This window comes from Scardinius erythrophthalmus (genome assembly GCF_964197995.2).
Source record: "Scardinius erythrophthalmus genome assembly, chromosome: 2".
In the NCBI taxonomy this organism is placed as follows: Eukaryota; Metazoa; Chordata; class Actinopteri; order Cypriniformes; family Leuciscidae; genus Scardinius; species Scardinius erythrophthalmus.
The window spans coordinates 59,463,266-59,485,377 of record NC_138222.1 but is presented as its reverse complement, the minus strand read 5'-3'; the positions used below and the strand labels follow the sequence as shown (position 1 = coordinate 59,485,377).

The 22,112-nt window shown below is 39.1% G+C and overlaps 1 protein-coding gene across 1 annotated transcript; it reads left to right on the top strand.

Annotated features, from left to right (window-relative positions):
- The first annotated feature begins 845 nt into the window (after positions 1-845).
- Positions 846-20,950, top strand: sf3b2 (splicing factor 3b, subunit 2). Its single transcript, XM_081359535.1, has 22 exons — positions 846-1,040; positions 1,482-1,525; positions 1,612-1,671; positions 1,816-1,971; positions 3,638-3,700; positions 5,193-5,322; positions 6,403-6,506; positions 7,017-7,125; positions 7,385-7,479; positions 7,646-7,843; positions 8,173-8,295; positions 8,372-8,452; positions 9,249-9,476; positions 12,770-12,919; positions 13,689-13,778; positions 13,924-14,031; positions 15,054-15,161; positions 16,076-16,218; positions 16,920-17,021; positions 17,829-17,928; positions 19,794-19,994; positions 20,730-20,950. The coding sequence occupies exons 1-22, from the start codon at positions 935-937 to the stop codon at positions 20,799-20,801; spliced, it is 2,571 nt and encodes an 856-aa protein (XP_081215661.1). The 5' UTR covers positions 846-934; the 3' UTR covers positions 20,802-20,950.
- The last annotated feature ends 1,162 nt before the right edge of the window (positions 20,951-22,112 follow it).

Genomic DNA, 22,112 nt, shown 5'->3' with positions numbered 1-22,112 from the left:
TTCCTTTTTTACATTTGTTAGCTATGGCATGAAATATCTGATATTCCGATTGTCAAATATATGCAATGCAATATATATATATATAAAGTATTGCAAGAAAAAGGCCAAATGAATGCGATCTAATGACAATTTTTTTAAACACTCGACGGGCCGGATTAAAAAGCCTAACGGGCCGCATGTGGCCCGCGGGCCGTAGTTTGCCCACCCCTGGTTTAGTTGGTCTCACGTCCCGTTGAATAACACGGGGAGGCGGGACTTATGACCTATACTAGGACCAGTCACTGGGGGGCGATCGAGACGTTTTGGCTTCACTTTTCAGGGCTTGTGCGGCACGCTTGGTATGGAAACAATTGACATCTAAGGTTACTGTAAATTTTTTACATGGCATTGAAAAAAACATGAAATTTCCTATTTTGTATATTATTATTTTTATATCAGTATTTACAAAACTACATCAAATTTGAAAAAGCTATTTAAATATATTACATTTTTTATATAAATTACTAAAGAAAAATGTATAAAATTAACGTTATTGTAACGTTGCGGTAAGGACACTTTTTAAGAAGATGCCGAAACCATAAAAAATAAACATGTTCCAGATTAAAATCTTAACGACTACATTCTATTTTGTGTACATTTTTATATGTATTACAGACTGTGATGGTTAAAATTGAAATTCATAGAGGTTGATTTTTTTTAAATTGGTATAGTCAAAAGTGCCCGTAATTTCAATGCTCATCATGGTTGTTGCGTTATTATAGTTAAATGTAACGAAAACCATGCAAATATGTTAGTTACTTGAAATAAAATAAGCGCTAAATGAAAAATTGTCATTTTCAAACTGCGAGAAAAAGAACAACAAATCCCATAATGCAGTGCGTCGCGTTCCCATGATCCCTCGCGCTTGAACGCGTTTGTGCCGTAGAGCTTCATCATGGCTAGCGACGGGCCGCCAGGCGCTGAATCAAACATAGATTTTAACACATGGAACCACGGCGAGCTGCAGGCCAAACTGGCCGAGTTTGGTGCTCCTAACATGGGTGAGAACAAAACGGTTTGATAAGAGCGCTGTGACGGAGTTTAGCTCAGGTTTCCTCCGTTAGCTTAGTTAGCATGTTAGCCTGTTATTTCCCTGTTGATACCCTGCGGGTCTTTAGTGCTCGAAACTTCGCGCTAACGTGTGCAGTTCATGTAAATAAGTCTAATTGATAGCTGTATTTGCGTTTATTCTGGTAAGTTAATAAAGTTAAAACACATGTGAGCTTCATGTCGTCAAACAACTAGCAGCTAAGTTAAGTCGTAGTGTGAATGTTTCTGCGTAAACGGTAACGTTAACTGTGATCGTATTTCAATGCAACAGTTTTAAACACAAACACACTGCAGTTACAAATCAGCACATAGCCCATTAAACTAATGTAAACCATGTTTAATTCAGTCCAGTGATGTTTTGCCATCCTCATTTATGGTTTTCTGTTCTTCAGGTCCCAGAGAGGAGCTCATAGACAGGCTCAAATCGTTTGCACAGGTAAGCTATTCAGTTTAGTTTAAAACTGCAAATCTGATCATAACTCTCATTTCGTTGCCTGAGTGTAACTTTTATTTTGTCTGCAGTCTGGGATGATCTTAAACAAGCCGAACATAGCAGGAGGAGATGACAAGGTCATGACTACGGTACTGCAATGAGTCTTTTATTCTGTTTAGTAATGTTTTTTTGGTCTAATTAGGACTAGACACGACATGCCTGAGACTATATGTGTTAAAGGTTGTGCTGTGTGTGTGTGTGTGTGTGTGTGTGTGTGTGTGTGTGTGTGTCAGATGCCAGGTCTGCCGCCCATGCCCCCGATGCCCTCAATGCCCCTTCCGCCGGGCATGAACATGATGCAGGCCATGAATATGATGGCCGGCCCTCCACCGATCCACATGGGCATGGAGCCGCCCGGCATGATGCCACACGACGACAGAGCCGCGCAGGTGAGAGCCGCGCATGCTAACTCTGTGTGAAACCTTTTACTGTGAGGCAAGCTGCAGTTGTGTGGCAGATGATGGATGACTTTACTGTCAAGTTGCACTACTGTTGATACTTGCAAACTACTGCCAAACTTTCCTATTAATGCTTGATGTACTTTAGGCATAAAATTGAGCAGAGACTTGCATGATGGCGTGGTTTTCTTCAGAATCAGAGCAAACGCTCATTATGTTTGGCTTAAAGGGCACCTGTTATGCCCCTTTTCACAATATGTAAAATAAGTCTTGTATGTCCCCAGAGTGTGTATGTGAAGTTTTAGCTCTAAATACCCAACAGATAGTTTTTTACAGCATGTTTAACTTGTCACTTTTTGGGGCTCAGAAAAACATGCCATTTTAGTGTATCCCTTTAAATGCAAATGAGCTGCTGCTCCCGGCACAAGCTCGCTCAGAGCCAGGACAATCTCATCTGACGGAATGATAATATCAGAACAGAAACTCTCAGTTGCGGTGTTCATTTCGACTCAGAGTCGGACAATGATGCCCACAGAGTCAGAGAATATTTGCTGCATGGAGATGGAACGGGTATAGTTTAGTTTAATTACGGTTATTTGTCATCTGCTTTTATCCACTATTAATACAAGCCTGCTGTAGGGGACTGCGTCCGAATGATGGCCAAAAATGTACTGATGAGTTTTATGAAGTTTATTGTACAGGTCGGGTCTATGTTAAAACGGTAGTGTTTGTCAACATTCGTGGGTGACGTCACACCGGCCCCATGGCTGAAAACAGGTCGTTGGGAGACACTGTTTATGATTTATGGGGATTTAAAAAAGGAGTGGATACATTTTTATCACTATAGGGTGGTTGTGTACACACACTGCCAACACATTTGTCCAAACACCATGTAAAAGTGGATTTTGCATAATAGGACCCCTTTAAAAGAAAGAAGCTTTTTTTTTTTTTTTGATATGTTAAATGCTGAACAACTTGCATGATCAAATATTATTTAATGGATAGTTCACCCAAAAATGAAGTTTCTGTCATTAATTACTCACCATCATGCTGTTCCAAAACCGTAAGACCTTCGTTCATCTTCAGATCACAAATGAAGATATTCATACCCCTTCATAGACTGCACCGTCATTGCAACTTTCAAGGCCCAGAAAGGTAGTAAAGACATCGATAAAATAGTCCACGTGACTCCAGTGGTTCAACCTTAATGTTATGAAGTGACAAGAATACTTTTTGTGTGCAAAAAAAAACAAAATACTTTACGAGAATACTTTTAGTGCTCAAACAAAAATAACGACTTTATTCAACAATCTCTTCTCTTTTACGTCATTCTCTCCGCTGTTGACGTGGTGTAAACAGAGTTTCCGAGTCCTCACCATTGGCTGACGCTGATCATGTGAGCACCACGACACATGTGTGTGATGCTGACGCAGGAGTTAGCCGATAGTGAGCCGGCGTTCTAACGTAGAACCAGGAAGCGCTGCACTGTTTACAACAGCGGAGGAGAATGACGTGGAAGAGAAGAGATTGTTGAATAAAGTCGTTATTTTTATTTTATAATTACTGACAGAAATTGTATTTTTGGGTGAACTATCCCTTTAAGAATACAATGAAATAGAGTCACATGACTGCAGTTTATAACCGTGTGTGTGTTTAGGGTGATTCTCGGGGGATGGACGAGCAGATGAAGGAACAGGAACTTCTCGAGCAGCAGAAACGGGTGAATGTTTGCTTATTAGTTACCCCTTTTCCACCAAGGCAGAACTGGTGCTGGTTCGGAGCCAGAGCCTAGTTTCAAATCGGTTCTTTGTTTTTCCACCGCCAAAGCACCAGCTCCGAACCAGTAAAACTGGTTCTTAAGTAGCACCAAATCATTGCAGGGTTTAGAACGGAGCCAAGAAAGAACCGCTTGCGTCAGGGGCTGGGGGCGGGGTTACCGTGACCAACAAGACGAATAGAAACTTGTGACCGCCATTTTTAAATAGCAGCTAGTCGAGCTAATAGCAGCTCGATTATAATATCCGTCTATGTAAGTTACGGCGAGCTGCACGAACGCGTTGGATTCCGATGTATTTTTGCAAACCCATGAGCATCCATAGTATTGCAACGTCCGTTATTGTTGATGGCTTGTTCGAGATGCACCGGAGCGGCGAGGACCGATCGGAGCTGCGGGAGTGTTTGGAGAGCATACGACTCCTTGTGCTTTTAGATCGCTATCGCAGTGCTTTGATGTCATGCGGCGATCGATCTGCGAGAAGCCGATGCATCTCGAACAAGCCTGGAGTGTTTGTGTTTGGCGCTACCGCACTAGCGGTTGCTGGGCAACATGAGACGTATACAGTGACGTAAGATCTGGCTCTGTTGTGGCTCTCTAGCCAGTGGAAAGGCAAACCGGTTCTTAGTAAGCTCGTCAGTCGAACCAACTCTGAACCAGCTCTGGCTCTGGCTCTGAACCAGCACCCGGTTCTTGTTGGTGGAAAAGGGGTAACTGTGATGCTGTCTTCAAAAGAATTTGTCATATAACCCAAACATTTAACATCTATATGAATGTGAATAATTTGATATGCACTCTACCATTCAAAAACGTTTGGGGTTGGTTGATCAAAAAGTGCAAAGATATTTGTAAATAAAATTGCAAGATTTCTATTTAAAATAAAAGCTGTTCTTTTGAACGTTCTATTCATCAAAGAATCGTGAAAAATAATTATCACGTTTTTCACACAAATATGAAGCAGCACAACTGTTTTTAACATTGATAATAACTATAAATGTTTCTTGAGCATCAAATTAGTGATTTCTGAAGGATCATGTGACACTGAAGACTGGAGTAATGATGCTGAAATTCAGCTTTGATCACAGGAAGAAATTAGTTTATTCAAATAGAAAAGAGCTTTAAGTTGTAGTGATATTTCACAATTTTACTGTATTTTTGATCAAATAAATGCAGTTTTGTTGAGCAGAAGACTCTTTCAAAAACATTAAAAATCACCCGACCTTAAACTTTTAAACTGTAGTGTACATATTTTGATCCATATTCTGCGATGTACCATTAAAGTTTAAATAATCTTTAGCCTGTCATGTTTTCTTTGGTTTGGTGTTTGTTTTTTTGTGTGTATTCTTTTCCCTCAGTGTCAATTAGTATAAATGACTCAAACCAGTTTAAAGGTCTAACAGTGAGTGTGTGTGTGTGTGTGTGTGTGTGTGTCTCTCAGGCTGCTGTGCTTCTGGAACACGAGAGACAGCAGGAACTTGCTAAAGTCCAGCAGGGGGCGCCACCGGGCCCCAGAGGTCCTGAACTGGGACCCCGACCCAACCTCCTGCCCCCCATCCCCCCTCTCAGAGGTCATTCACCATGATGCTCTCTAACATGCTCAAACATCAAATCATGTCAACCTAATATCACATCATGCTGACTGGATGTCGTGTTTGAATTTTAATAAGGATATATAATAGGCAAAACATTTCTCATCCAAATTTTGGTAGATTCAGGTAAATCTGATCTATTTTGCATCCATTACGTCTTTCAGACTAGTAAAGAGAAAACATCCAAAATACACTTAAGTGTTTAGTTTATTGCACTTTATCTATTTGCGTCTGTAGATTTCAGTTTCAATCAGTCAGAAATCTCCTCTTCAGCAGCTTCACACACCAAACTTTAGCTTTATTAATATCTATATTTTGAATGTTTTTACAGAGGGGTTTGTTCATAAATAATTTTACTGATTTATCTGACATTATTTTTATTTTATTTTTTTTTGGCAATATTTTCTGATTTATCGAGTGATAAGTGAAATCTGAAATCCCCTCTGGTTTTCACCTTTAGATTTTCTTTTTGTCAACCAAATGAAACACGAATTTTAAATCCGGCTTTATCAGTATTCAGATTTCTGTAAATGAATGCATATTTAATTAGATATTGCCTCATTAGCATACTTAAACTGAATGTTTCAGAAAACTTGTAATGCAAAAAAAATGATTGCAATTTTTAATCAATCAACTGGGGAAGTATGATGATGTCTATTAGTTGCATGTTCACCCTATTCATCTGTGGTGTGATGTCTAAAGGGACCGTTCACCTGAAAATAACAATTCTGTCATTTACTCGCCCTCAAGTTGACCCAAACCTGCGTTAAGTTCGTTCTGGCGCTGAACACAAAAGATATTGTGAAGAATGTGGGTAGCAACAGTTTCTAATCCCCGTTGACCTCAATTCAGTCACTGGGGACCAGCCGCTGTTTAGTGGCCAACATTTTTCAAAATGTCATCCTTTATGTTCAACAGAAAACTCGAGTGTAAGTAATGACAGAATTTTAATTTTTGGGGTGAAGTATCCCTTTAAGACAAAACGACGAGATTGAAACGCCTGTAAATCTGACATGGATCAGGGTGATTTTTACTCTAATCATTGATTTGCTCCTGTAGTTGGGACTCAAGGTGGCCCGGCTCCTCCAGGTGTGTCTATGATGCTCCAGTCTGCCAATCAACGGCAGAAAGTCCCGCCCCCTCCAGGAGAGGACGCCAGAGAGGTGCGAGAGCCTTGACTAATCAATCTCTTTACTGATCTTGAGCAAGACGAGTGGAACATGTGCAAGAATAATAAGCTATAAATCTCAAACTGACTTTTAATCACTCTTAAAACTAGATCTGATGAAGTGATGTTCACCAAATGTCGTATAGGTCATACAAGTTTGACTCATGCTTTGAGACCCAACTCTCAGCATGTTTTGTAAGATTCCCCTCTCTGTTAAACATGTTTTACTGGACTGTCCGGGGTTTAATACAAGCTTTTCTATGAAGTTATTTCACTTAAGGACTTACTTAGTAAGATTATGCCTGAAAAGATTGTCTTTTTTAACTCAATTTAAAAAAAAAAGAGTGTATATATATATTTTTTTTTTTGCTTGGTTTTATTGTATTTATGATTTTTGTAATTAATTTTTGCCATGAAAATAGCCTTAGATGCTGACATGGCATTAAATAAATCTATCTATCTATCTATCTATACTGATCTTAACTTGTTTGATTTGTGTGTTCAGGCGTGGCAGGGTGAAGATGTTGGCATCGGGCCGAAGATCCCTCAGGCTCTGGAGAAGATCCTGCAGCTGAAGGAGATGAGGCAGGAGCAGCTCAGCGTCGCCCCTATAGGTCACTATGAGGAACTCATCATCATCATCAAACGCAGCCTTAATGCCACTAATGATCGTGTTTAAGAGATGAGAGCACTTGAGCACTTCAAGTCTAATTACTTGTTGTAGAAACACTGAATTTACTTTGAGACTTGAAGTGAAAGCGGGGGCGTGTGAAGTAATAAAACCAATATCTGTGATTAAGTCAATGCTGGTTTACTTTTAAACAATATAGGAATGCTTGTTAAATGATTTCTCTGGCTCTTTTTTGTCTTTAGAGGAGGAAGATGATGACGATGAGATGGACTTGAACAGTTCTTCCGCCCGTGGAAATTCAGATGACGACGATGAAAGCGGCCTTTCTAAAAAAGACGTAGGTCTCCTCGCCTGTTTTGTCAGCAAATCCTTTCAAAGCTATACATGAATTTTGAACAATACCTGTTCGACTTTGAGGAACTTTTTTGACCCACTTCAAATGTTGACTGCTGTGTTTCTTCTGAACACTTTTACTCGATTCCTTCTCGCTCGCTTGCTTGCAGAAAAACCGCAAGCGCAGGAACAGGAAGAAGAAGAACAAGAAGAAGAAGCGGGAGCAAGAGAAGGAGCAGGAGGAGGAGAGGAAGAAAGAGGAGAGCCGTGAGAAAGAGGCCGAGGTGGAGATCGAGTACGTGACGGAGGAGCCCGCCATCTACGACCCCAACTTCATCTTCTTCAAGAGGATCTTTGAGGCGTTCAAGGTCAGGAGCTTAACAGGAACTATAGATGCTTCATTACAGGGTGGCTAATGCTAAATTGACTTGGTGTTTTGAGATAAGAAACTGTGCTTACTGTAACTTTCAAAGCTCAACATTTCCTTCCAAGTCCAAAAATAACATTTCCTGAACAAAACTGCAGCAAAACATTGTTTGATATGAGAAAGTATGAAGAATGAAGCTTTTGTTAGTGGTGTTTTTAGATTTTTGATTGACAGTTGATGACCTGTCCAGCTTCATCACCTAGACTAATATTTTAAAAACTGAAATGTTACATTTTGATGGATTTGTCATTGAATGGCTTTCTATCACAGCTGACAGATGATGTGAAAAAGGAAAAGGAAAAAGAGCCGGAGAAGCCCGAAAAGCCAGAAATCCTTTCCTTTAAGAAGAAGGGATTCGAGCTGGAGAAGAAGGACAGTGATGACAGCGACGATGTGAGTTGAAAGTCACCCACCTCTTATGGTCTCCTGATGGTGTTCCCGTCTAACCCCTCCACTTCCTGTTTGACAGGACCTCAAGAAGGACTTGCCTAAGCTGTCCAAAAAGAAACTGAGGAGAATGAACAGGCTGACTGTGGCGGAGCTCAAACAGGTTACTTGAGTTTATTAAAACCACCTAAGAGTTCAATGTTTAGATCAAAAGGCATGTTAAAAAGACTTGTAGAATTGTAAATGTACTTACTGGAAATGTCTTAACTGTGCATTTTTATTGTTTACTTGGCACTCAAATAATATGATCCAGTCATTTCAAAGTGGGAATTGTTGCTGTATTTAGTACTAACAGCAGATCAAATATTATTGTCACCAGGGTTTGACATTAACTTTTTTGCTCACCAGCCATGGTGGCTTGTGGTCTGACGTCGATACCATAGGGGAAAACTGCCATATAGATATTTTTAATATTATCTCATAATTTGGTGGCCGGTATATTAGGCTGCTCTCACTTTAAGACCACACAGACCCACTATACTGTTTTACATAGCCAAAATACTTGTCTTTATGTGCATGCACTTTGGGTGTGAGCAAAATCATGCACAATATGTGCAGTCCCATGGCAAAATTCAAGTCCTGTAACATCAATATTCATCCAGAGCAAATGAAACGAGTGAGTAAAGGGTCGCGGGTTTGTGTGTAACTCAAGGTGTTGTGGATCATGTGGAAGAGCTTCAGATATTTCAGTATCTATGTATCAAAAAATCTATATTTTTGACAACACTACATTGCACTTAGTTTAATATCAGATGCCTTTTTAAAAGACTACAATTGAAAAATGTATATTATATAAAATTCAACCCGCCAAAGTGGCTGGTAGGAGTGACTGCATTACACGCATTTGACGTTAAAGTCGATCCCTGTTTGTCCCCCTTCCTCACGTGTGTCTCTGCCAGCTTGTGGTCCGCCCTGACGTGGTGGAGATGCACGATGTGACGGCGCAGGAGCCCAAGCTGCTGGTTCACCTGAAGGCCACCAGGAACACGGTGCCGGTGCCGCGTCACTGGTGCTTCAAGAGGAAGTACCTGCAGGGGAAGAGGGGCATAGAGAAGCCTCCGTTTGAGCTGCCCGAGTTCATCAGGAGGACCGGCATCCAGGAGATGAGAGAAGCCCTGCAGGAGAAGGTGCCGCACACTGCCATACTATACCATCATATTTCTTTTAAAAATGATATATATATATAATGCCTTTATTCAGCGAGGACACTTTGTTTATGAAAAGTGACTAAAGACATTTCTAATGTTATACAAGACTTCTATTTTAAATAGACGCTGTTCTTTTGAACTTGCTATTCATCAAAGAATCACGAAAAATGTGTCCTATGAAGCAGCACAACCGTTTTCAACATTAATAATAATCAGAAATGTTTCGTGAGCATCAAATCATCATATTAGAATGTATATATTTCTGAAGGATCATGTGACACTGAAGACTGGAGTAATGATGCTGAAAATTCAGCTTTGATCACAGGAATAAATTACAGTTTACTATATTAATCAGAAAACGGTTATTTTGAATTATTTCACAATATTACTATTTTTACTTTATATTTGATCAAATAAATGCAGCCTTAGTGAGCAGAAGAGACTTCTTACAAAAACTAAAACAATTACCAACCCCAAACTTTTGAATGGTAATATATAACAGGGTGGCCGCGGGTCCTTAAAAAGTCTTAAAATGTCTTAAAGTTTTCCTAATAAAAGGCCTTAAAAAGTATTAAAATGTCTTAAATTCAGATTCGATAGGTCTTAAATATTTCTGGTCACGTTACCGCAAAAAATTCTCCAGTCTGACGGACCTAATGTCCGTCAAATAAGCAGTGAAGCATCGAATCGCCAGAATGATTCAGATTTTATTACATAAACAGCTATTGATAATGATAATGTAGGCCTTTTCTGGTAACACTGTTGAGGCTCGCGCTGCTTGTCTCTGTGTCTGTGATCGATTTTATAGGAAGAAATCAAAACAAATGAGCATAACGGCAAACATAAAGAAACATAACGTTACTGAGGTAAAAATTCAAAATGTTTGTCATAGTCAATAACAAATAACTATGGGAATTAGTGCTGGGCGGTTTACCGGTTCATACCGAATACCGGTGTTTATTTTTGTTACGATATGAATTTTTAATATACCGCAAAACCGGTGTATGTCGCTTTAATCGGAACGCGGCGCTGCGCGACACAGTCTCACCCCTCATTTACAACACACGTCTGCGGCGCATTACAGCTGCGACAAGGTTTTATTCCGTCCTCCATGCGGTGCGTCAAAATAGACTAGGCGCCTATATTTAGCGAAGCGGCGCGGAGAGCCGCTTCTGGGAAGCTTCGATCTGAAACACAAGCATTGACTAGAATGGGCACGAGACGTGTGGGGGTGAGAGTGTCTTTTTTCTCGCGGCGCGCGTGTTTTTATACTGTATTAACGTATCTGAAGTGAACTGACGGTCTTTAGAAAAGTTTCTTTGTTATTACGATTGAATCTTTCTTTATCTTTCCTGATAAAGCAGTGTTTATGAGCGTTGCTGCTTTGTGTACAGCCGTTACCGGGGAAACCACTGTTTCTGCCGCTCCTAAAGCGCGTCCTGCTGGCACCTCTTTGTAAACAGCCTTGCAAACCTGTATTATTAATATTAGTGTGGATTTTTTCTATAATATTCACTCATGACAATAAAATAGGGCATTATAAGTAAATCTACTGCACTATTTCCTCTCTCACTCAGTAGAAAATGTGGTAAACACCCATCATGCTTGAAAAAAAAACACAAAAAAAAAACGGTAAAAACCGTGAAACCGGTATAATTTAGAAAAAAACCGTGATGTTGATTTTTGGTCAAACCGCCCAGCACTAATGGGAATCACCGAAAACGTGAGAATGATTCTGTTTTATTTATTACCTAATGTACTGATGGTAACAATGTTGCACTGTTGAGGCTCGCGCAGTTATTTATAACATATTATAGTTAAGAAACTAGCCTAGGCTACACGCGACCAGAGAGCTGTTTTCCTGAATGCCATCAAGATTGAAACCGAGACTGATTTCATAACAGTTCAATAAACAAATAGTTAAAATTAAGTCACTTACATTTCAGACGCAATGACTGTTTTTGTTCTGTTTCTGCAGCGAAAATAGTTCCAAACAAAGATCACGGCAGAACCATTGCGCATCTCACAGCAACACTTGTTGCAGCAGCATTACTGAATGATTCAGCGTTTTGAATGAATCGTTTGAATGAATGACTCAATGACTCGCTCATTAAGACGGTCGCCTGCCGCCTCCTACTGGCAGTTTAGTTTCATAAAGTATCATTGTTTTCAACATTCCTTATTTGTATATTTAAAAAGATTTAAAATAATCTCATTTAATACAGTTATAATTTTTCAATATAAATTATTTAATTTGATAGGTAATAGCCTAGTGTCTTATTATTTTAATTGAATATATTGATCAAATTTAAGAATTTGAAATGAAAGATAAAGCATGCCCCCGGACCCCCCAAGAGGTACCAAGCTCCACCCACAAAAAAAATGTGGGAAACACATTAGGCTATATGATCTACAAAAAAAAAAAAAAAAATTTAATTATCTTATTGTTAAAATACATTATTACAATTTTACCACCTCCGCCTCATTTTGAGCCAGGAAAAGCCCTGAGCAACATAACATGACAGGAGCTATTTTGCTGAATATTCTCACGATTGCAAATGTTACATTGATTTTAGTTCAGTAAACAAGTAGTGAATATTAAATTATTTCAATTACTTAGGTTAAATATTACATATTCGCATGTAATATAATGTGTATTTCCATCACAGGTTTGGTCTTAAATTTAATTCAAAGTGGCATTAAAAAGGTCTTAAAAAGTCTTAAATTTAACTTGTTTATATCTGTAGACACCCTGTATAAAACTATATTTAAATATTAAGTGCTTTTAATGTACATAGCTGTATAAAATGTTGAATATGTTCCTCTTGGCCGTTATTGTGCTGCATTTTTGCTTTTTATTGTGGTAATATAATGAATTCTTCCTATAATAATAATAATGCTTGATCATATTGTGTTTTAGAGCAATGTCATAAAACCAGAATGTTAAATATAGTTCAGTTATAAAGCATGTTTTTTGTCAAACATGAGCTCAGCAGTTGAACAGCTTTAAGCAGATCATCGTGAAGAGCACCTCAGGGTTTCGTTCCTGTCTTGAAATGTGTCAGATCATGAGCTCATGAGGCCGTCAGGGGTGACACCGATGTGTGATCATTTGTTTGCTTCATCTGGCATCATCTTGTGAAGTTTCCATCCGAGACCGCGCTTGACTGACGTTTATACGATTGTGAAGCTGGTTATTTTAAACTTTAATGTTCAGTGTTGATGTGTCTCCCGCTGCTGTCAGCTCTTCTGATGTCTCTGTATCCCTGTAGGAAGACGCCAAAACCATGAAGACCAAAATGAGAGAGAAAGTTCGGCCCAAGATGGGGAAGATCGACATCGACTACCAGAAGCTGCACGACGCCTTCTTCAAATGGCAGATCAAACCCAAGCTCACGATTCACGGAGACCTGTACTACGAGGTGCGCTGGCGTTACCTGCTCATTATAGGAGGAACCTCTTCATACTTCCTAGAACTATTGGCGGAAGTTCCCGGATTTTGGCGCGTTCACACCGCAGGATCTAGGAACGATTTTAGTTCTAGGAACTCCTTTAGGAGGAACTCTAAACCAGTTAGTCTAAACCAGCGCTATAGGAACTACCAGTGACATTAGTGTTCCCTGATTGACCGAATGCACGCAAAACGCCATTTTAAAAAGGCTGTGTAAACACAGATTATAGCCTATATATTTACTCCACAAACTAACTCTACGAACATGAAAACAGTGATAGATGAACCTCTTGACCTTTACGCTGAGGAGAAAATCCAACGCAACTTTGAGGGACCAATAGAATCATGATTATGTATTTCTGCTCAGCACTACTGAACCTCAACCGCACGGCATACGCTAATAGCTTTTCACACACTGTCTCCTTTCTATGTATAACAGTTCTATCTAATAATGTATTAGACAGGACTGTTTGACAGATTGTAAACTAATGAATAGACACGGAGGATGCGAGCGCTGTTTGTTTGCTCAGGCTCTGCCGTTCTCAGTGCCGTCAAAATAAGTCACAACAACAAGCGCCGCTTGCATCACTTCACAGTTCCTACTGGCGCTGCCAATGCAACAGGAAAACGGTCCTATGGGAACCACCCTGGTGGCTCGTTCCCACTGCGAAAGCATTGTCACTTTATTTCTCATGATGGCACTTTCTAAGAAAGAAACCCTTTTTGTTGTTGATATTCAGGGAAAAGAGTTTGAGACGCGCCTGAAGGAGAAGAAGCCGGGCGATCTGTCGGATGAGCTGAGGGTTGCTCTCGGGATGCCCACAGGACCTGTGAGTGCTGCTTTATCAGCTGCTTGTGCACAGCAAGTGTTGCTGTCGTGTGAAATTGCAGGAGAGCTCCTCATGCACCTCGACGCTTATGTAATTTCTGCTGTCTAATCTTAGCTGAGCTTTTCACATGTGTTTGTCTGGGCAGAACTCTCATAAAGTTCCTCCGCCGTGGCTGATCGCCATGCAGAGATACGGTCCTCCACCCTCCTACCCCAACCTGAAGATCCCCGGCCTCAACGCCCCTATCCCTGAGGTCAGACACACACACACACACACACACACACACACACACACACACACACACACACACACACTGGGGAATATAGTGTTGAGGAATGAGGAATAACTATCTCTTCCCTATACATGCCTTATAAACCTTGTAAAATTAACTATTTGTCTCTTTTTATTGGAAAGTATTTTTTTTTTAAATGGTAGTGTAATTGACTTGCAGGGTTTCAATTGACCTTTTTAATTGAGTATTGTAATGCATTTTTTTTTTTTTTAAGTAATGCATTACAATATTGCATTATTAACTTTTTATGGAAAGTTATGTTACTTTTGTGTTACTTTCTCATCTGGGCTCGTTTGTTAGTTTTTGTTTGTAATTAAAAACACAGAGTTAGGGTTAGAAGAGCTGTTGCCAAACATATAACATAAGAAACATAATAATCACTGCAATAATGATCCAACCATTGACTCTGAGGCATTGGCCTATTTAAGTCTAAACAGACTTTTTATTTTAGGCAGTGTATTAAAAAAATATATATGAATGTTCTTACTTTTTTAAATATTAAAAATGTAAGCAACTATGTTATGAACTATATTTAGGAAATTTCCAACGAGATTTTTAGGTTTTCTAGCTCAGTTTGAAAGTATTATTTTGGCAGGATCGATCCTGTTGGTGAGTGTGAGCTCTGTTAAATATTTAATTTCATACATCACTAAAGTTAAGTTAATTAACTCGACATGTGGGACTGCAACATGCAATTGTTATTTTTCACAATTAATTTAAAATGATGTAAATGCTTCGCACAGTGACATGCAAAACTCTGAGCCGTCATGTTTGATTAGAGGAAGCTCTTATGAGGAATGAAGGGTTTTTCCATTTGATTTGGTCAGTAATTAGATATAAAGTAATGCTTGTAACTCACAAATGCGCATCCATCTCCATTAGAGGATCTGATTTATGAAAAACCCTTCCACAATCTAAATGTCATGGCTGTCATAATGTTGATGTAAAGCTGAGATGGTCATACTGAGGTGTGTGTGTTTCAGAGCTGTTCGTTCGGATATCACGCCGGCGGGTGGGGAAAACCTCCCGTGGATGAGACGGGAAAACCGCTGTACGGAGATGTGTTCGGGACCAACTCCATAGACTTCCAGGTGAGGACATTCAATTAGCTGCACATTTAAGCAGAATGTTGTGAATATAGTCACATTTAAGCAGCATCAAGCACAGGAGAACTGTGTTCATGATAAACCTCATCCTAAAAGTTGCGAAGCTTGAGATCTGAAGATCAACTTAATAATGTCAAGAAGTGTCAGAGTAATAGAGCTTTCTCTGAGGCCGGTCCCACTTTATGGAGAAGCTTTCCAAACTACATTAGGGTTCATCTGCATTCAGATCTAGTCTTAAAACAATCTCTTTTCTTTGGCTTTTAATACATTGTAATATCTTAAGTTCTTCTGTTTCCTGTTATCTTATGGGTTTATTATTTTGATTTGTCAGCCTTGTTGCTGTTATTAAATGTGCTTTAGAAATAAACTGAGCTGAATCTCTTAAAGCAAAATGCCTTATTGGTTTTATGAAACTGTTAATACAGAAAATAATTAAGGTGCAAGTTTTCATAAAATGTAATTGAAGTAAAGAACAGTGTTTCCCTAACCCATGGGGTTCATGAGATGATGAAAGAATAGTTAAATCATAAAAATGTCAAATTAAAGTACATATAAAAACTAAAGACCCTTACTATAAAAGATTCAATATTTTAGGTTTGCCTGCATGTGACGTGGGCATTAACCACCATCTGAGAATCATGAGAAATGTACACGTTAAATTATTGAAATATTAACTTCACATCTCAGGGGGACTTCAAGTAAATATTTTAGTTAAAATTTTGCAACACTGATCTGAAACAGTGAAATAAAACTGACGTATTACAGTTCAAATAGTTTCATAATTAATGAACTGTACAACATTAACACTGTTATTTTCCTGTTTTATTAATGTGAAGCTGCTTTGAAACCGTATAAAGCGCTGTATAAATAAATGCGACTTCCTTCTGAAATGTTGACAGGCCAAAGCCGAGGAGGAGGAAATCGACCGAACCACGTGGGGCGAACTGGAGCCGTCCGATGAAGAGTCATCTGAGGAGGAAGAGGAGGAGGAGAGCGACGAGGACAAACCGGATGAAACTGGTTTCTTCACACCTGCAGACAGGTGCCGATTCATCTCAGCGAATCAAACTCTAGCAATTCAGTCACTAGCCGTGTTTCCATTACCCTTCAAATTGCCCAAATTGAAAATACGCCCAATGGAAACGTTAATTTTGCAAAAACTCCCATTTATCGCAAAAAAGTTTACGCTTGCATGAGTGGTTTTTCAGGCCATTCGAATTATAAATATTTCGCAAAACTGCAATAGAAACAGTTTTTGCGCATTTACAGGTCAGCTGACGTAGATGACGCGGTGAGTTTGGACCGAATACGAGACAGTTCTTTATTAAATTCATAAAAGACAGAAGAATTACAGGAATAATGGATTCTAAACCTCAAAGAAATGCCACAATCAAGACCTCAAAGCAGAAATGAGGGAGAAACACCCAGAAACACCTCATATGAGCCGCTCACAGTATAAGGGTCTTTCCTTACCATTAATGATTGGATAACACACGTCTCCTTTCATTAATAATAATATTGGCTAGTGCAGCGGCTGTGATATACATAAACCTACCAACGTCCGTTGCCATGATTTTTGGAATGACTTGTGAGAGGAGTTTGTCACATAACACCGGTAAATGGGAATGCCGTCATTTCGCTATAGTTTTTGTCAACATTCAGAAAAAAATCGCAAAAGTTTCTGTAATGGAAACGCGGTTATTGTCGTGTTGAAGTCATTCACGTTTCTTGTTGTTGAGACAGTGGCTTGATCACTCCGGGCGGATTCTCCTCCGTTCCTGCCGGCATGGAGACTCCAGAGCTCATTGAGCTCAGGAAGAAGAAGATCGAAGAGATCATGGACGGGTGAGTGTCTGTGCAAACACCAGATTTAAGCTCCGGAAATCACTAACTTAACCCTGTAAAGCCTGACATATCAAATGGGCAGAAAAATCTAGTTTATTGAACCTTAAGACAATCTTTAAAAAAAAAAATTGCATGTGTTTTGTTGTCATATTTGATACATCGGGCTTTTATGGCTCATATAGTGAGAATGTGGAGCTCATACTCAAGGAGGGGGAAAAAACACGCATCAAATTAACTTTCATAGGCCCAAACTGCAAAATATTAAATTTGGTGCAGATGCTGATATTAATATGGCCAAAAAGTAAGATGAAATTCTTGTAATGTAATCAATGAGATCTTTATAGCAGATACTGACTATATATATATCTGCCAATAATGTTTTAGTAAGGAGAAATTTAAGTGCTTAGTTTTATGATCAAAGCTCTGTAGTTTTAAAACATAATGCAGTGCAATACAATGATTGAGAGATGAACTAATAAAATTCCTCAAAAGCCTGATGATCATATTTGATACTTACATTTTAGCAAGATTTTCTAAAAATATGGATAATCAAGTAAAGCCTAAGCTGCTTTCAGTCCAGTAATGTTAATCTGTAAACATTACTAACAATATAAAAGTTATTCTTACATTTACTTTATAAATAGTTTAATATGAGACTATTAAATAGTGCACTGTGACTCGGTTTATACTTTTGAGCGCTCTAAGGCAACAACGGTCTCGTCAAGCACTTAAGCAGCGGTATATCAGACACTTATATCTTATTTAACGTGTGTGTGTGTGTGTGTGTGTGTGTGTGTGTGTGTGCAGGAACGAGACGCCTCAGCTGTTCACGGTGCTGCCGGAGAGGAGGACTGGGCCTGTCGGAGCTGCTATGATGGCATCCACACACATCTACGACATGACTGCGGTACGTCTGTGTGTGTGAGATGGAGGAGTGTGTCATGCACCGTGTTTCCATACACCTGTTTGTATGCCAATTTTGGGGTATCGCATAAAAAAAACACTGGATGGAAACGCTAAGATGTGCATAATTTCATTTAAAAAGTGTATGCGCTCAATTGAGCCTGATCAGTTTATCTAATAAGACATGCGCATAAACTACAATTGACACATTTACAAAATAAATCCCTCGGTGCGCAATGACAAACTTGTGACTTTGCCTCGACAGTGGATGTGATTGGATATCTGGACTAGCCAGCGGACCAATCACATCGCACAGCATCTCAAATGTTCATTTAGTTATCATTATTATTATTAGCGTCTCAAACGATTGCGTTTCCAAACACCAGCATCCGAACGCAAGAGAACATGACAGAGTTTAACTCCGTTATGATGGAGGAAAAGAGTCAGTTTCTTCCCCGATTGCAGCAACTTCCAATTTTATTGCAGATTTTATGTGCCAATTTCCCAGGAAGTGATGATTTTGTTCTCTTGAACACTTTGGATGGAAACACTCCTTTATTTGTGAATGTTTTGTGATATTCCAATTACAAATTCCCGTGTTTTCTCAGATCAGTTTTTAAACTCTTGGCACGTTCCTATCCACCTTTTTCCCTACGCTCCATGATGCTTTCTGCTAATTATGTTGAGTAACTTCCATTTAAACCACACAAAATATGCCAATCTTTCTAATAAGTTCCCCAAACCACCCATAGTTTAAAAGGCAGGAGAATAAAGATAGATATGAAAGCTGCAGGACCAAAGATGCACACTTTCCCTCATACATTTAACCTTAACTGTTGTTCATTAAAAAACATTGACTCGTTCTGCATCATCTTCCCATTGATGGCGTCAAAATCAAACCCAGAGACACGAGATGAACCAGTGCTTGCTGAGCCAAACCATTTGTATGGTAATCATTTCGCCTCAGTTGTTTTACACGCTCGTATCCCAGAGTTCTCTCTGTCTGGTGGGTTCAGATGTGGCAGATAACCTTTCCAGGCCTCTGATAACAGAACGACCTGCGCCTCATCTGTCACAGCCGTCACATGCTAATGACTCCATCCATATGGCACTCGTTTGCGTTTCGACGACAGCGAGAATATAAACGATGTGCCGTGACGCGCAGAAGCCGACGGCTGCCCGTGGAAATGTCAGCTATGAAGCGTTAATGCCACTGCTGATATACTGATATAGTGCAGCTGTTTGCGAATGTGAAATGAATGAGATTTTGATGAGTGACCATGGCTGGATCAGTTGCAGTTTAAAAGACAATTAATATTCAGTGGCCAAAAGTGCTCTCAATGACCATTCAAGTGCGGTTAGCCCTCATCCTTCCCTTGTGATGCCGTAAAATAAGACTTCATTTTTATTTTATTTTTGTTTAGAAAGCTTATTTTATTTCATTTTGCAATGCAATTTTTTGGGAGATATATATATATATTTTTTTTTTTTACCTTTAAATTACTAGATTTGATCAATAAATAATAAATAATTAGTAATTTAAGCACATTCCTCTCATTCTTTCAACTCAAAATAACTCACTATTTCACACACAACCCTTTTAATTCAGCTAAAAATACCTTACATTGGGTGTCTTTGTCGACCTCTTGAGGAAAAATAATAATATAACATGATATTTCATGACTCTTGCCACGTCTTGATGGCCTTATAGCTCTAGTCTATATGGAGCGAGTGAGCTGTTCCGCTGGGTCCTAAAGTCAGTGTCTTCAGTGTGCATTCAGATACATAAGAGATATAAGAGATGTTTTGAGGGAAGAGCAAAAAACTGAACTTGGTTAATGTGACGCATGATGTGTCTGTCTCTCTCAGACGGTGACGAGCCGTAAGGCCGGGGTGACGGCGCTGGGCGGAGACTCTCAGGCGGTGGAAGTGGCGCTGGCCCCCGAGGAGCTGGAGCTCGACCCCATGGCCATGACGCAGAAGTACGAGGAGCACGTCCGGGAGCAGCAGGCGCAGGTGGAGAAGGAGGACTTCAGCGACATGGTGGCCGAACACGCCGCCAAACAGAAGGTGAGCTCAAATACTGCAGCCAATCACAAGCCAAACTCGTATACATCACTGCATAAACAAGGAAACAGGAAAATATCTTGTATTATACTGCATTAAATTCATTTTTTGGGGGTAGATTTTCTCAAATTCTCATTAGATTAATTAAATTACCATCTATACAGAAATAAAACGTGTATATATTATTAAAGTGTATAACTTTGCCTGTGATATTCCTTATTTGTAAGATGCTTTAGCCTAAATGAATAAATGGAAAAAGTTGCCATGATGTATTAATTTTATATATGGAAATTATATATATATATATATTTTTTTTATATATATACATTTTAAAATTTATAATATAAAAATAAAATAATTCCAAAAATGTATAAAAATACATTTTATGTATTTAATTATTATTATTTTCTCAAAATTACACAAATCGCAATCCTAAATAGGCTGTCTTCATGCCATATTTTCATAATTTTACACCTTTTTTTTTTTTTTTGACAAGTATAACCTGTGCATGATATTGAGAGGTTTTTGCTGAGGATGCCATGTAATAAAACTGTATTTTAAAATCGCAATATTAACGAGGAACTAAATGGGACACATTAAAAATGCAGTAGTTCTAGGAGAGCCCCTTTAAGCGCATCTGATCAAACGAGATGTTTGATGAACCATCTTTTTCCTGTTTGTAAATGTTTAGTGTTTACACGTGTTCCCTAAAGCCCTCCTCTCCTCTGTTCCTGGCAGCAAAAGAAGCGCAAGGCTCAGCCGCAGGACACGCGCTCCGGGGCCAAGAAGTACAAAGAGTTCAAGTTCTAGTCCTGCCAGAGACGCTCTCCTTCATTCTGCTTCTTTTTATCTGCTGATGCGCTGTAGAAGCACACTCGTGTTTGTGCGTTACGTTACAGTGCGTGACGATTTTCATTTATGCTCAATGTTTTTGTAAATAAAATGGCCGTCAATGACAAGCTGTTGTTACAGAGTTTTTATTTAACCTTTCATCCACCTCGTTTTAGTCTGTTTTTGGTTTCATCTGCTAATATCTGAAATATGGTGTATTTATATGTAGCATTCCTGTAAATATCATATATAAAAGATGATATTGATTATAGAATATTAATTATATAAATATATCATGGAAATTTCAATGACTTTTTTTCTAGAAATGAATCTTTTGTGAGTAAACTTTAACATGATTTATTTTAAATCCTTAGTCATTAACCTTGAACAACTGCAAATGTATTTTTTGTTCTGTTGGTCTGGGATCTCTGAATATAATTTCTATTTATTATATGAAAATTTAAAAAAAGCAATATATTAAGTATTCAATATTTGTATCCTTAACTCATCTATGATCACTAAAATTACATATTTTAAGGCAAGAAAAAACATTTAAATATCTTGAATGTAACTTGACACCCTTGCCTCATTTAATATATGTGGTTCTATGAATATGCAAATGAGCCCCGCCTCCACTCACTCACTCAGCTCAGAGATCCACTCGTTGACGGTCACACGTTGATCTGATTGGTTACAAGGTAGTTTGTGACGTCAGAAACACCAGCGATTTCAAAGCGTGTGTTTGAGACTGTCTTTGGTTCACTGCAGTTTTAAGGAGGAAATACTCAGCAATGGTGTCGACTTATGAATTTGCACATGGTTTGTCTTAAAGCGTATTAAAAACACCACATAGATATATAAACAACATTAAAAGCTGGGTTTTCACCACAGGGACTTTAACTGAATCAATGATTTCGAGGTCTGCAGTGACGCGCTCAGGCCAGCAGGGGGAGAGAGAGAGAGTCTGACCGTCACCTGATGTCTGGGATTCGGTTTGACCTACATAAAACTTTCACCGACAAACAAAGAGTCAAATACGCTTTCTCAGACACAAACACTCGTTTCCCCCCAAACACACAGTCTGAATGAGCTGAAACACTGCATCCGTGGGCAAGATTCAGTGTGACTTCATTAAAGACTCTATCATCTCAGCTCTTCCTTTGTTCAGTGGATTGAGGAGGATCTCGAGGGATTGTCTTGTTCAGGAAGGTGTGCTGTGTCGAAGCGGGGTTTGCACTCATCTCCTTATGGAAGGCCATTTCTGCCACATAAGAAAAAAGGGGGGAAATG

Excerpts from the sequence above, each read along its gene's own strand:
- sf3b2 (XM_081359535.1), top strand. The coding sequence starts at position 935 with ATGGCTAGCGACGGGCCGCCAGGCGCTGAATCAAACATAGATTTTAAC. Across the intron at positions 1,041-1,481 it reads GTTTGGTGCTCCTAACATGG|GTCCCAGAGAGGAGCTCATA; the intron begins GTGAGAACAAAA and ends TCTGTTCTTCAG. Across the intron at positions 8,296-8,371 it reads ACAGTGATGACAGCGACGAT|GACCTCAAGAAGGACTTGCC; the intron begins GTGAGTTGAAAG and ends CCTGTTTGACAG.